Genomic DNA, 13514 nt, shown 5'->3' on the forward strand with positions numbered 1-13514 from the left:
ATCCGAAATATATATATATATATATATATATATATATATATATATATATATATATATATATACACACACACAAAAATATATATATAAATCAGACCACCATGGTTATATGCATGAGTATCTACGGAAAAGATAAATGCATATCAACCAAATGGAATTTATAATACACAGATTATAATTCCAACCAAACTATAACATAAAAGGAGGATTTTTGCTTAGAAGCATAATCCAAAACCGAAAGAAGGAAAGATTGGCTCGTGTTTGGGTAAGGGTTTTTAGCGTGAGTCAAGAGACCACTCTTTCCTTAAAACCTTATTTGTCACCTCCTAAAATTGCTAGGAGCGCCGTGGCCTAGGTTTCCCAGGATAAAACGCGCTACGGTTCGACGTTTGAGTACCCAAACGAACGGACCCGGCGAACTAGAGCAAAGCTATGAACACAGTTTAGGCAAAGAAAGGAGTAGAAACAGAGTTTTGAGGCGAGAAACCACTTTCTGTGTTGTGTGTTCTTGTCACTTCGTGCTTAGAAAATCTGCTCCCTCTACCCCTTCTTATATAGGGATGTAGTACTAAATAGCATTAAACAAGGCCATTAAACCTTGGCTTTGTAACATCTTGAACAGCCAGCCATAACCCAGGATTTAAATTCAAAATTACATCTGAATTAAATGGAAATTAATTCTGTAACAGAGAAACTTAATCCCACATCAGTCCGTTGGCCTTCAGCCCCAGGCCGAATAATTCTGTAAAACTTAATCCCACATCAGTCCGTAATTCTGTAAAATTTAATCCCAAGGCCAGCCAATTTCCGGACGACTCGGGCTTGAATCAAGCGTTTTCGAAGTCATCTCTAATTGGAATTTGATTTGCACACCCCCCCCCGCCCGCGCGCGCGCGAGAGCCTCTATGCTATAAAAAGGGGGGTCAAATCCTCTTTCCAAACCAATGTGGGACAAAAGCTCACTTTTTCCCTTCATTTTTCCAACTCAATGGGTCTACTTTGAGAATCAATATCTCATTCGCCCATTATCCGTTTTGAGCGTAGAATATATCAATCTCTTCGTCTCACTACGAAGAACCCGAATCCACTTTGACCCGACCCAAATCGAAAGTGGACCCCACCGATAATTGTACCACAAAATAGCCACTTAAAATGCTATTTTAATGCTATTTTTTCAACAAAAAATTGGCCAAAACATAAGGATGCATATATATTCTACCTACTATTACTAAGAATTTGTATCCTAATAGTATTTACACAGGTTGCAGAAAATGTTGAGAGCAGAGTCATAATGATTGTCTATTAAGAACAATTGTGATATGAGAAAATTAGAGCATCAACATCAAAATCAGAAATCTCTAAGGCTCATGTTACGATTTGACCAAGAGAATTAATTTTCATTTTTGAATTAATAAAAAATATTTTATTTTGTGACTTATGTTTTTAAATTTCAAAATGTTTATTTTCTCCTGACAGTGTATGTAATGATGGGAAAAGAAACGATTGAGCGGGAACGAGAGGAAATATATGGACTGCATTATCTGTTATACATCTTACAGCTGGAACTATAAGAACATGGGGATATATATATTAAGGATATCTGTGTCTGACATCTTTTGTATATGATTAGTTCTAGTTACATTCCTGTTACGTAGCATTGTTAGACTGGTTGTTACAATAACCTGCTATCATTCAAGTTCATAATCTATTAATATATACACGAGGGAGATGACAATGCAGGGAAGGAGACAGTTGAAACAGATTTAATACAAAGGAAAAAGACTCTACTACCCTTCTTTATTTTTGTCCTCCAACATGTAAAGCACCTTATCTCCATGTTTTAGAATTATTTTTTTTATTGTATTTTTTTATATTCTATTGCATAAGTTTAAAGTAAGTTTTGTGTATTATAATTAATGATGGATTTCTTGCAATATAAATGACTATGGATATTGTTTTTTAGTTTATTATTTGTTACGTTGTTTATAAGGGGTAGATGTTTATAAGGGGTAGTATTTAACAGAATTTTGAATATTTTAAATTTTTTATTTGTACATCGCACGGATACCATACTAATTTGAGTAACACTTATTATTAAAAGTGATAAATTATTTGAGGGATAAGGATACTTAGATAGTACAGGTATGAAGTAACACATTCCCGCGCGGAATATTTCGATTTACGAGGCATAATCCATTTTGTTCACGACACGAATTGTTGAATAATAAATTCGATTCAAAATTTTGTCCATTTGAGCCTTGGCCATATCCGTTCAATCGTTATATCCTACACCACGGTGCATATAACACTGTGCATCGCGCGCCTCCCAAAACGACGTCGTTTTGGGATAGTGTTGGGAGGCGCGGTAGGAAGTTGCTGAGATTATGTGTATTTGTTCACAACGTTATGTGTATTTGTTCACAACGTTATGTGTATTGGTTCATACAGTTATGTGTATTTTTTATACAATTATGTACATTCTTTTTATACAATTATGTACATCCGAATCAGAAAATTTGTGTGTATTATGTTAAGAGTTGATGTGTATTATGTTAAAAGTTTATGTTTATTATGTATTATGTTAGATTATGTGTATTATCTTTTAAAAAGAGTATGTATATTTTGTTATATAATTATGTACATTCATGTATAACATTATGTGTATTTTAGTATAACATTATGTACATTCTTGAACAGCGGGTTTTTTTTTTAAAGAAAAAACTACTGCCATTCACTGGGGCGGGAAATTTCAAAAAAAAAATAATAATTCAAACGACGTCGTTTTGCATCTGGGCGCATAGTGCAACGCGCGCCGTGGTGTAGGATATAAATTGTTGGTCTTTGTTCCTGATTTTACAATACTAAAAATTTATTGTTCTTACAAAAAAAAAAAACTTTTTATAAATAAGATGACAATGAGTAATGACTTGCAAAAATAGCATATTATATATATATATATATATATATATATATATATATATATATATGATAATATACACAATACTTTTTCGATATACTTTTTAAAAAAAATATTTGTCGGGTTTATATTATATTTAAAAATGACAATGTGATCTTTATTTTATAAAAAAATTATGTGAATTATAATGTCGCTGATAGCAACGAGAGTAAGTGTTTAAAATTATATTACAAAATACAAGATTATGAAGTAAGAATGTATTAATAAGGCGAGTACAAGTGGATCATAAACAAGCTAGGCATGTTCTATTGGATGCAATATAAGAATCTAATACAATGAGTAACAATGAAGGAGTCCAATTGGCTAGACATAGGGGAACTATTTATACTCGATCTCAGCTAGTGTCATGATAATCTACAACAAGCGGGCCTGATATAGGCTTGATATAGTGAAATAGCATGTCCCCATTGGCGGGTATAAGCTACGCAACACTCTCTTTTGTCAGTGATTCAGTGAGTCAATCTTAACTCCCAAATACTCTATCAATTGCAATGTCATCTACTCCATCTCTACCCCAATGGCCCTGTTTATTTGGATTTAATGCTCGTGTTATTTGGTTAACTAAGATGCTTTGATCTATGTACACATCAGTTCATCTTTTGTAAAGCTATATACTACACAAGTTGTAACATTCTTTATGTATCTTCTAACAAAACATAAGATACAACTTTACAACACATGTAATCTCGTAATTCATTCCATTGTACAATTTTATTTAATGAGGACCTTTGAATCAAATAATGAATATGCAACCTAACCACTGCTTGCGTGATGTGTATTGAGTCAAAATGTGAAGAGTGAAGACACCTAAGAGGGTAGGCGAAGTACTTAGTATCTTCAGCATTGTCTACATCATAAATTCTTAGTCCTTTTCCTATACGGCATGACACCATAGACCATAGTCCTACCAAACACTTCAACAACAAATACAAATTTGGATCTCAACTACTGACCGGACCCACATGCTCTTCACTCAACCAGATCACACGACCGTTGCAAGCTAAGCTTAAAAGATTCTCCATTCCAGAGTGGATCAAGATTCCCACCTGCATATTCGCATTCCAGGAATGTCCATTTTTTGAACTCGTCAATTCAATTTAATACCAAATTTAATCCAACCGTTTTCAAGAAATTTTTTAAAAAATAAAGACAATTTTACAAACCCAAAGCTGAGATGTACAAGTTAATACCATTTGTTGCCCCTCCTGTGAATATAATGATATTACTATTTTTGGTTATGAACTTTAAAATCAACAAATTTTGGTCTAGTAAGTATCGATTTTTTTTGGTAACTTTTGTTATCTATTTGATTTTATGTCAAATGGCCGTTTGAGAGACGGTTAAAAACATAGTTTCATTATCTCGAACTTAAGTCATTCCAAATTTAAAAATACAATAAAAAAATATTTTAAGATGTTAAAACTATTGCAACTATTTGGAATGACTTGGTTTGTTTTTCTTCAAATTTGGAATGCTTTAGGAGATATGATAATGAAATTACGTTTTTGACCTTGTCAATGACCATTTGGCGAGAAAGAAGAAAAAAAGAAGAAGAAATTATTGGATAATTAGAAGTAACAAAATTTTAATATAGTTGATCAATTTTAAAGTTAAAAGTGACAAAATCACTATACTCTGAGAACTAAAAACAGTATTAACTCTGAGATGTGCCCAATAATTGTAAGTTTCCTAATGTGTTTGTGCATGGTGTCCGCAACTGACAAATTCATACGTTCTATCTATAGAATTTGAACTCACACATTACAATTAATACAGTTGTTAATGATATGAATTTCATCAATTCATACCGTATTTTGAATTGGTCAACCGGTCAATCAAGTGAGATATGTTTGGATACAAAGGATACATGTTACTGAACCAAAATACGGAGGAAACAAATGTTTAATACGAAGTACGGAGTGATATAAATTTTATTGATTACGTAAAAGCAAGGGTGGCAGGTACCTGACAGCATTATTATATGTTTTTTTTTTTTTTTTTCAAAAACCCCATGAAAGAATCGATAACGGCTCTATTCTCATGTTGGCTGGCCCGCCTATCAGTCAAAATTTTGAAATTCATTCAATCTCACTCTCTCTCTCATTCCATTTTAAAAATCAGTGGTTTTCTTGAACTCTGGACCCCCTTTTCTTCATCTTTTTCTCCAAAAGCTTTCTTCTCAAATTCTCTCATCCATTAGAGGCTTTCAAGTTTCAACATCCCTTCATCACTTGTCTCTACTGCAAATTTCCCATTTCTCCCTTCTTGGAAGAAAAATGGGTACTTGTTTTAGCAAGAAGAGCGGTTCTACTTGTGTTTCTGCTCCTCCAGTTACTCCGTCTTCGAACCCCAAGCAAGAAACCAAATCCCCAAATCCTCCTCCTCCCCTGGTGAAGAAATCTGAAGAGGGGACTGTGAAGAAGGAGATTTTCATCATTAAACACCGGAAAAGCCACGAGGTGGAGCGGCGGTCTGAAGAAGAAAAGGGTGAATCCAAGAAGGCCGCCGCCGAGGTTCTTGAACCGGTAAGGAGCGGTGGGTCGAATGGCGGGGTGGGTAAGGAGGATGGGATAGTGGTCTCAGCTCCGGTGAGGACTTCGAGCTGTACGAAAGAAGAGGTTGACGCTATATTGATCCAATGTGGGAGACTTAGCCGGAGCTCTTCTACCGGAAAGGCTGCATTTTCCGGCTCTTCTGATAATAATACTGGGAATCTCCAGAGGACTAAGAAATACTCTGGGTCTAAGAGGAGTTACGATTTTGACAATGAAAATGGAGGAGAAAACCCCGAAGAGAATGGTGGGGATGGAGAAACAGAGAGAGTCCACCGGCACAGACAACGGGAGCGTCAGCCGAGGGGTAGCGCTAGCCCTTCGTCGTCCCACAGCCGAAGAAGGACGCCCAGTAGGGAAAGAGAGCAGGCAACGCAACAGCAGAGATCTGGAAGCAGAGAAAGAGGTAGCAGTAATGGTGGGAGAAGGGTGAGCAGATCTCCTGGGAGAAGATCTGAATCACCCATAACAGTTGCTTCTGGGAACGGCAATGGGAGGCCAGGGAAGATGGTTTCTGTGCCCGCCACTGTTTCATCTCTGGCAATGGATAAGAGCATTGATGCTGGTGGGGAGCCCATTTCAGCTGCCGCCGTCAAGAGGATTCAGGTGAAGAGAAATGTGGGTGGTGGTGGTGGTGATGGTTCAAGAACCGCCGCTTCTCCCCGTGCCCGCTCCCCTGCCAGAACTTCTGCAAAGGAGAACCAGCCCGTAACCCTTAGCCGCAGCAATTCCAGGAAAGCCGAACACTCTCCTTACAGAAGAAACCCTCTTAGTGAGATTGACACCAATGTTGTCATTGAACCAGTAACAAAGCCTGCCAAAAACACCACACTCTCTCAGGTATTACTTCTTGAATTCGAAATGCTTACTCTCATAGTTTTGCTTAGCTTTGTATGAGATCACACTCCATTGTGATCCTAGTCAGCAAATGAGATAAACCAGTCTAAGTTGTCTGTAGTTGACCAGTTCAAACCAAGAAGGCTAATAGGCCGCCCTCTCTGGGATTTGGAACATTGGGTTTTTACCAAATCGACAGTCTGACCAATTTAGTTGGAGTTGTCCCAAATTGACCATTTCGCTGTTTAGTAAATGCATCCTTAATATAGTTTCTTGATGATTCAGGTGCAGAAGATGAATGGTGATAATATAAGCAATGGCAAAGTGCAAGGAGGAACTGGTAACAAGCAGCTGATAATGGAGGAGGCTAAAGCAGTCCAAGCACTTGGTGGGAATGTTGCAGTGAATGTTGTTGTTCCAGGATCTGAAAGCCTTAAACCACAGGGAGTAACAAGAAGCAGGTCGTCTAGGTTGTCTCGTGACTTAGACCTTAACCCTGAAGCTCTATTAAACTCAAATTCGACCCAAAACTATACAGCATTATTGCTTGAAGACATCCAAAACTTCCACCAAAAGAACACCCCTAACGCCCCAGCTTTTAGCCTCCCAGCTTGTGTCACCAAGGCCTGCTCGATTCTTGAGGCCGTGGCTGACCTCAACTCCAGCACTAGCTCCAATCTCACCGAGGACAGAAGAAGAAACTTCACGTCGGAGCAGTTTGTCAAGAACGATAATACAGTAAACCCTCCTGGAAAGAAGAGGTTAGGGGTGAAAGATCCATTCATGGAGTCTGAGGTAGCTGTGGGTGATGATTTAATGGAGCCTAGCATTCACAAGTATGTCACCACGAGAAGGGGGAATGTTGAAGGGGGTGACACCGAAGATCAAGAATCCTCAGGAAGCAACAGCTTTGTGAGCGGTCAGCCTCATTGGCTTTCGCCTTCCTCCTGGGAACCAAATTCTAGCGACACAACTTCAAGGTCTTATTACAGCAGGGATGATAACCTGAGCCCATTAGGCTTTCAGAGGAATGTTGTTTCTGAGCCAAGCCACGAAATGGCTGCAAAAAAGAGGGATCTTAAGAATCAGCAAACTGGAATAGGAGGGCATGGCAGAGTTGGACCCAGAGGCCTCCATGTATCACCTATGGCAGCCACAAGTTGAACATCTGTTAGAGTTTTAGCTGTGCTTTGGTTTGAGAATATATTTGTGTTTGTGCTTTGCAAACTTGCAACTCGGGTTGCTCTTTCAAGGGATTGGTTAGGTAGATCGAACCGGTTATTGTTCTTTGTATAACTGGAAATCAATGAACATGTCAGTTTCAATCATGTTTTCTTTTTTAATCTTATATGAATCAATAAATTAGTACAGCAGGCACTTGGTACAGAATAATGGCCTTCATTGAATTTCAGAGAGGACTAGTCTGTATACACTTTTTACAATCTTAAGCTCCTTCCCAAAATTCTAACTACACTGTAAAAAGTAAAAACTTGACAGATATATATATATTCTTGACTTTTGCAATAGCACCCAAAGTGCCATTTCTTTTTACAGCATATAGAAATATGTACACAGATTAGATTGTTCAAACGTCTGTAGAAGAATCTATCCAACTAACGAGATTTCACGCTTCATCGCTTTTATAGTTAACCATGTAAATTGCTGCCACAGTTACCAGTGCACCGACCAATTGAACAGGTGTGAAGGTCTCACCGAGATATATGAACCTGATATTACATGTAGTTGATGAATGTAGCAGAGTCAAGGAGTAATCAAAAAGGTTATTGTTCATTTCTAATTATGTATTATTAGAGCTCATAATTATTTACAACTTTTCAATTAGTAGAGTGCATTTGATAGATTTATTGTTCTGTCTAGATAATCTTACCCAAATATTGAAGCAAACATGGGAGTCAAAAAGGTTAGAGAGCTGAGCTTTGTAAGGCTGCCTGCAATAATGCATTTAGACAGTCGTCAAAGATGACGTAAAATCTGGATGGTTAAATCATAAATGGTATGGCTTTTGTAATTTGAAGCTAAACTGACCTCTTGTGGCATTATAGAAGTACACACCATAGCTTAAGGCACTTCCAAAAACCGAGGTATATAGCAGTGCCAAAACATCACTTGAAGTAAGCTCCTTCAAACTCCCGTTAAGGGCAGGATCATGATTAAGTATGGAGAAAGCCACCAGAGGGAGGCCACCGATAACCATATGCTGCAATCAAGATTGCATTAACCAAACATTTCAAAATTTACCAAACTTCGAATGTTCAAGTTGAGCTATAACTAAGAGAAAAAGGAAGTGATAGACCTAGGACATGGATAGAGCTTGGAAACCACATTTTTTATGATGAAGAGCTAAGTTATAAAAGACTCACCCATCCAGTAGCCATGATTGGATCCGAGTACTTGGAAACCCAACGGACCATAACTGTGCCAACTGCCATGCTTTGTGCCGCGAGAAGCATCCACCACTCCCCACTTCCCCAAAGTGAAAAGCTTCTTTCATCAAATGTTAGGGCAGGCAACTGTATAAAAGAAATCGATGCCCCAAAAAAAAAAAAAATCAATGACTAGTATATGCTAAGTTACTTTAGCAGGTATTCAAGAATATAGCACCACATCATGAACCGCAACAAACCTCAAGAAGCAAAAGACCTATCACCCCAAGTACAAGCCCCGCAGCTCCAACGAATCCAATAGACTCACCAAATAACAGAGCAGCAAGTATAGCCACTGTCAGAGGCTGCGAATCAATAATTACCTGAAACAATCAAATTCCTAAATGGCGTCAAGTCTAGTTTAGCTAAAGAGACACCAAAGCAAATGCTTTACTATTCAAATAAGAGCACGGAACATAGCGAGCTTAACTTATAGGCACCGCAAGTCATGTATAGAGTATGTTAAAGTGATTATGTCTATTATCTCCAGTTCAAGAATGTAGATGTGTCTCACAATTCACAAAGAACTTATGCAGTAGAACTAGATTAGAAGCTCTGTTAACTTTGTTGCAACAATTGGAACATAAGAAACAATGCCTTTGCCAAACATAACTTGTTCCTAATTCTCTAGATTAGTTCAACATACACTGCCTAAACCAGCTGATGTCTTCTCCAACCCCTCAGCAAGAAAACCCTGTCCACCATTGTAGAAAAAAAAAAAAAAAAAGAGGAAGGGTTAATCATACTCTCAAATGATCAACACGCACTAACTTGAAAGCACAAGAATGAAAACCTGAAAGCAAGCAGCATCAATTAGGGCAAAAAGTGTGATGGAAAGCCAAGCATTGAAGCCGGAAGGGAAATTCCGGCCCCGGGAAGCAGCAAAGCCGACCAAGAGCATACCAGCAGGGATCAACCGGAATGAAGACACGAAAAAAGGCCCAGTCTTGGGCAAAACTTCCTTCATTGCCACCATAGCCGTGCCCCAGAAGAAGAAAGGAGATACTAGCAAAGCCCACTCCCATATTTCCCCCAACAAATCTTGACTTTTGAGCTCCGAGTTCTCGGAAACTCCATCTGAAGGCGTGACGAGGCATTCCACGTCCAGGCCAGTACCCACACACTCCACTTCTGAGTCTGAGGATTGGGATTTCTCTTCCAAATTGGAACCCGTCGTCTTGGCCTTGATATAACACCGGAGCTTCTTGCTGCCATATGAAGAAAGACTTCGTCTTTGAATAAGAAGACGGTTATAGCGCAAAGGGCTAGCCAAAGAAGTAGCTTTTCCGCCATTAATGGCAGCAGTGAGAGAACAGCAACAAGCTGAAGGAGAAGAAAATGATATCAATGCCATTCTCCAACTACTTTCTGTTCTCTGATTGTTAGTTCTTAGGTTCTTCCATTGATTTTAGCCTCTGAAAGTACAGAAGAAAACTACTGTTGTAATAATTTGTAAAAGAGAAAAGAAAAAAAAAATCTCGAAGGAGTGGTCAGATTAATGTCCACCATGATAGTTGATACCCATCAACAAGGCCGGGTAATATGAAAACAGGAAATATAGCCCATTTTAGAGCGGGCTTCAGCCCATTAAAGTAAGTATGGGCCTGATAAGTAGTTTATCCCTGCCTTGTACATCTTCAATTATACTGTGGACCATGGTCCAAAACGGCAAACACTATAGTGTACCTAAATTGACCAATCATTATTGTGTGGACCATGGTCCATACAAGTTGTGTAGATCATATTTTGTCTACTTTAAAATAATGTACATTCAATACAAAAATAATGTACATTCAGTACAAAAATAATGTACATTTAGTATATTAAAAATGCACTTTTTGTTATGTTCTACATAACATTGTGTGTACCATGGTCCACACAATAATTTGCCTAAATTGACATTGTCTTACGTATTATTTTTATTATATTATCAAATGAAACTGCAATTGAATTGAAATAAAACTGTAGTCATGTTGAAATGAAACTGCAATGTATACAAAATGAAACTGAATAACAATTTCACATATTTGAGTGTATATTGTCCAGCAAAACTGTAGTTATATCAAAATGATATTGTAGTTGTGTTGAAATGAAACTGCAGTGCATATTTGATGCCTGAACCGCGGTCCACGGTATAATTTGCTCATCTCAATTGTTATACCATGGATCAGAATTCATATTGCATTGTAAACCTTGATACAAAAATTTTGTACCTTCAATACTGCAGATGTAAAATGTGTCAACTATAAAATTTGAATGTTATTTTTGGACCAGTGTCTACAATGTAAGGTAGACCTTGATCCATGGTATAATTTGCGGTGTAGCTAAGTCAAATGTTACAATTTTTTAAATTATTACAGATCAATCTTATAATGAATTGAATTGATTAGAGTGTTTTACTATATAATTATTCAGTCAAATATAATTGTCTCCCAAGTCCCAACAATCTATTCAACTCTGGTATACTTAAGCTTGCGCTGAACTGTTCAGCTTACTTGTCGAAATATTCTACCCCTTCAGAAAGCTTCAATATATATATATATATATATATATATATATATATATATATAATATCCACCAATCCACCATATTGGTTTAAAATACAATTACTGGACTTTTTCAACACAGAATTACATACTGGGGGCGACAAAATCAATTTATTCAAATATTAAATTAAATATATATAAAATAACAATAGAATTAAAGAACAAGGAAATTTATTATACATAGCATACTAACAAATAGAAGCTAGTGGTACATTCTATAAATATACAATACAGTCATACAGATGATTTGTGTATATCAATATGTCATCATCTATCATTATTATCCCAAGAAAAAAAAAAAAAAACAATATAATCTCCTCCAAGCTATGTGATCTATGAAGCAAGCCTTCAAAAAAATGCATAATAATATGAAAAAAATAAATATGAAAAGTGATGGTGGCTCAGGTGGTGACGTGAAAAATATGATCAGAGAGAGTTTAGAGTCTAAACCGAAACTTGCAACTGCTATCCCTAACCCGGATAACGTTATCCTGTCTCAAGCTATCCACATTCACCCTGCACTTCACCAAGAACTTCCATTTCATGAGTTTCAACTTCCCCACCTTGAGCTTCACCGGAACCTTCACCCTCAGGTTCAACGGGATGGTTCCGGTCTGCTGCTGCGCCTGCAGGGACTGCATCAGCCCGGAGGCGTTGTCGGTTTGGCCGGATAAATCGACGCTGAGCACGGTGGTGTTGCGGTGGCCCTGGTAGAATTTGGGCAGCGACCCTTCACAGAGCTTAGTTCCGGCGTAGAAAACGCTGAGATTGCTGCCGCCCTCGTAGTATATCCCGATCTTCTTGTTCGGGTTCCTGGCCGTGATGTTAACGTTAAACGTCGCGGAGAGGCTGTTGGCGTTGTCGAGGTTGAGCTGAGTGATTCTCAGGCTGTCGACCGAGTATTTCGGGATCTTCGGCCGGAAAACAAGGTACAAGATCCCCGCCGACGCGGCTATGGCGACGATCAGGAAGAAGAGAAAGCAGCACGTACAACACACGCATCTCCCGCAGCAGCTTCTCTTCTTTGGAGGCTTTGAAGGTGAGTATGGGATTGTCCTCCGTAACGGCGCCGGAAATGGCGTCGGCTGCTCCGGATCGCCCTTCTCCGACCGGAAAGAGCCTCTGGGCACCAACGGAGCTGTGGGTCGCGGCGACCTCTCCGGATCCGCGTCCGGGACCGGATGAATTCTCTGCTGATCTGCCATGGTCAGGGGAGGTGGATTTGAATGATAGAAATTGCTAGCTAGATAGGTTGCATGTACTATATATATAGATATATACAATGGAGATGGGAGAGAGAGAAAGCTCAGGACTTTTGATTGTATATATAGATTTCTTTTGTCCTTTTTAAATATAAATAATAAATAAATACATAGTCATAATGTATATACCTGAGTGGGATTATTATTCATTATTGAAGCTTCCATATTTTGACTTTTAGGAAGAGAGGTTGAGGTGTCCCTCTCCCACAAGTTTATGCTTTAGATAGCTTTCACATTTCATCATTTAATGTGTCTAAGCCAAATATTTCATAGTTACAATTTCCCAAACTTGGTCAATAACTATTTTTTTTTTTAAAACACAAGAAACATTGCATATATCAATAATAAGAACCATCAAGAGAAATTACATTCGAAAAAAAGTTCCGAGAGGAAGTTAATCACTCAGTATAATAAGTATTAAATAAAGAAAGGTACAATGATATTTTTACAAATAAATATCATTCTATTTAAGAAATTATTATCATTTCATCCCCTTTTATTAAAGATAGTAGGTGCATACCTTTTAATTATCCTTGTAAAAGTTCTTACAAATTTTATTGTCTAAAAGATTAAAATACACTTTGCTAGACATATTTTTGAGTGGTTTTTTTAAGGGGAAAAAAATGTAGTTTTACTCTTTCAATTATGCAACTTTAATCATTTTAATTCATGCTTTTTAGCCGCTGTGAATCTTCATTAGAAAAATTATATTCTAAATTTTTAATGTAATTTTGTTCTAAAATATAAATCAAATTGTAACAAAGGTTCACGATTTTGTTGTTGAAAATACAAAAATTACAACTTAGTATTAATGCTAGGAGTGTAATTTGTAACGGTTGAAACATTAAATTACAACAATTAAAACTACATAATTGAAAGATTAAAAATATAATTCTTTT

The 13514-nt window shown here is 37.4% G+C and overlaps 3 protein-coding genes across 3 annotated transcripts; 1 reads left to right on the forward strand and 2 right to left on the reverse strand.

Moving 5' to 3' along the window:
* Window positions 1-5102: 5102 nt before the first annotated feature.
* Window positions 5103-7691, forward strand: LOC109167745 (uncharacterized protein At1g65710-like). The gene is made up of 2 exons (XM_019316871.1): window positions 5103-6366; window positions 6649-7691. The coding sequence occupies exons 1-2, from the start codon at window positions 5251-5253 to the stop codon at window positions 7525-7527; spliced, it is 1995 nt and encodes a 664-aa protein (XP_019172416.1). The 5' UTR covers window positions 5103-5250; the 3' UTR covers window positions 7528-7691.
* A 53-nt stretch (window positions 7692-7744) lies between these two features.
* On the reverse strand, window positions 7745-10281 carry LOC109167746 (WAT1-related protein At3g02690, chloroplastic-like). Its single transcript, XM_019316872.1, has 7 exons — window positions 9601-10281; window positions 9454-9501; window positions 9008-9130; window positions 8745-8894; window positions 8410-8581; window positions 8252-8312; window positions 7745-8090 (listed from the first exon to the last, which is right to left on the reverse strand). The coding sequence occupies exons 1-7, from the start codon at window positions 10159-10161 to the stop codon at window positions 7988-7990; spliced, it is 1218 nt and encodes a 405-aa protein (XP_019172417.1). The 5' UTR covers window positions 10162-10281; the 3' UTR covers window positions 7745-7987.
* A 1226-nt stretch (window positions 10282-11507) lies between these two features.
* Window positions 11508-12653, reverse strand: LOC109167475 (NDR1/HIN1-Like protein 3-like). Its single transcript, XM_019316480.1, has one exon. The coding sequence runs from the start codon at window positions 12556-12558 to the stop codon at window positions 11791-11793; it is 768 nt and encodes a 255-aa protein (XP_019172025.1). The 5' UTR covers window positions 12559-12653; the 3' UTR covers window positions 11508-11790.
* Window positions 12654-13514: the final 861 nt, after the last annotated feature.

The sequence above is a fragment of the Ipomoea nil genome, unplaced genomic scaffold (assembly GCF_001879475.1).
Source record: "Ipomoea nil cultivar Tokyo-kokei standard unplaced genomic scaffold, Asagao_1.1 scaffold3169, whole genome shotgun sequence".
Lineage (NCBI taxonomy): Eukaryota > Viridiplantae > Streptophyta > Magnoliopsida > Solanales > Convolvulaceae > Ipomoea > Ipomoea nil.

What these genes read in the sequence shown, in the direction of transcription:
- LOC109167745 (XM_019316871.1), top strand. Translation starts at nt 5,251, where the DNA reads ATGGGTACTTGTTTTAGCAAGAAGAGCGGTTCTACTTGTGTTTCTGCT. An exon ending in AAAACACCACACTCTCTCAG is followed by an intron (nt 6,367 to 6,648) that starts GTATTACTTCTT and finishes TTGATGATTCAG; the next exon opens with GTGCAGAAGATGAATGGTGA.
- LOC109167746 (XM_019316872.1), bottom strand. Translation starts at nt 10,161, where the DNA reads ATGGCATTGATATCATTTTCTTCTCCTTCAGCTTGTTGCTGTTCTCTC. An exon ending in TTGATGCTGCTTGCTTTCAG is followed by an intron (nt 9,502 to 9,600) that starts GTTTTCATTCTT and finishes AATGGTGGACAG; the next exon opens with GGTTTTCTTGCTGAGGGGTT. An exon ending in CTTCTATAATGCCACAAGAG is followed by an intron (nt 8,313 to 8,409) that starts GTCAGTTTAGCT and finishes GCATTATTGCAG; the next exon opens with GCAGCCTTACAAAGCTCAGC.
- LOC109167475 (XM_019316480.1), bottom strand. Translation starts at nt 12,558, where the DNA reads ATGGCAGATCAGCAGAGAATTCATCCGGTCCCGGACGCGGATCCGGAG.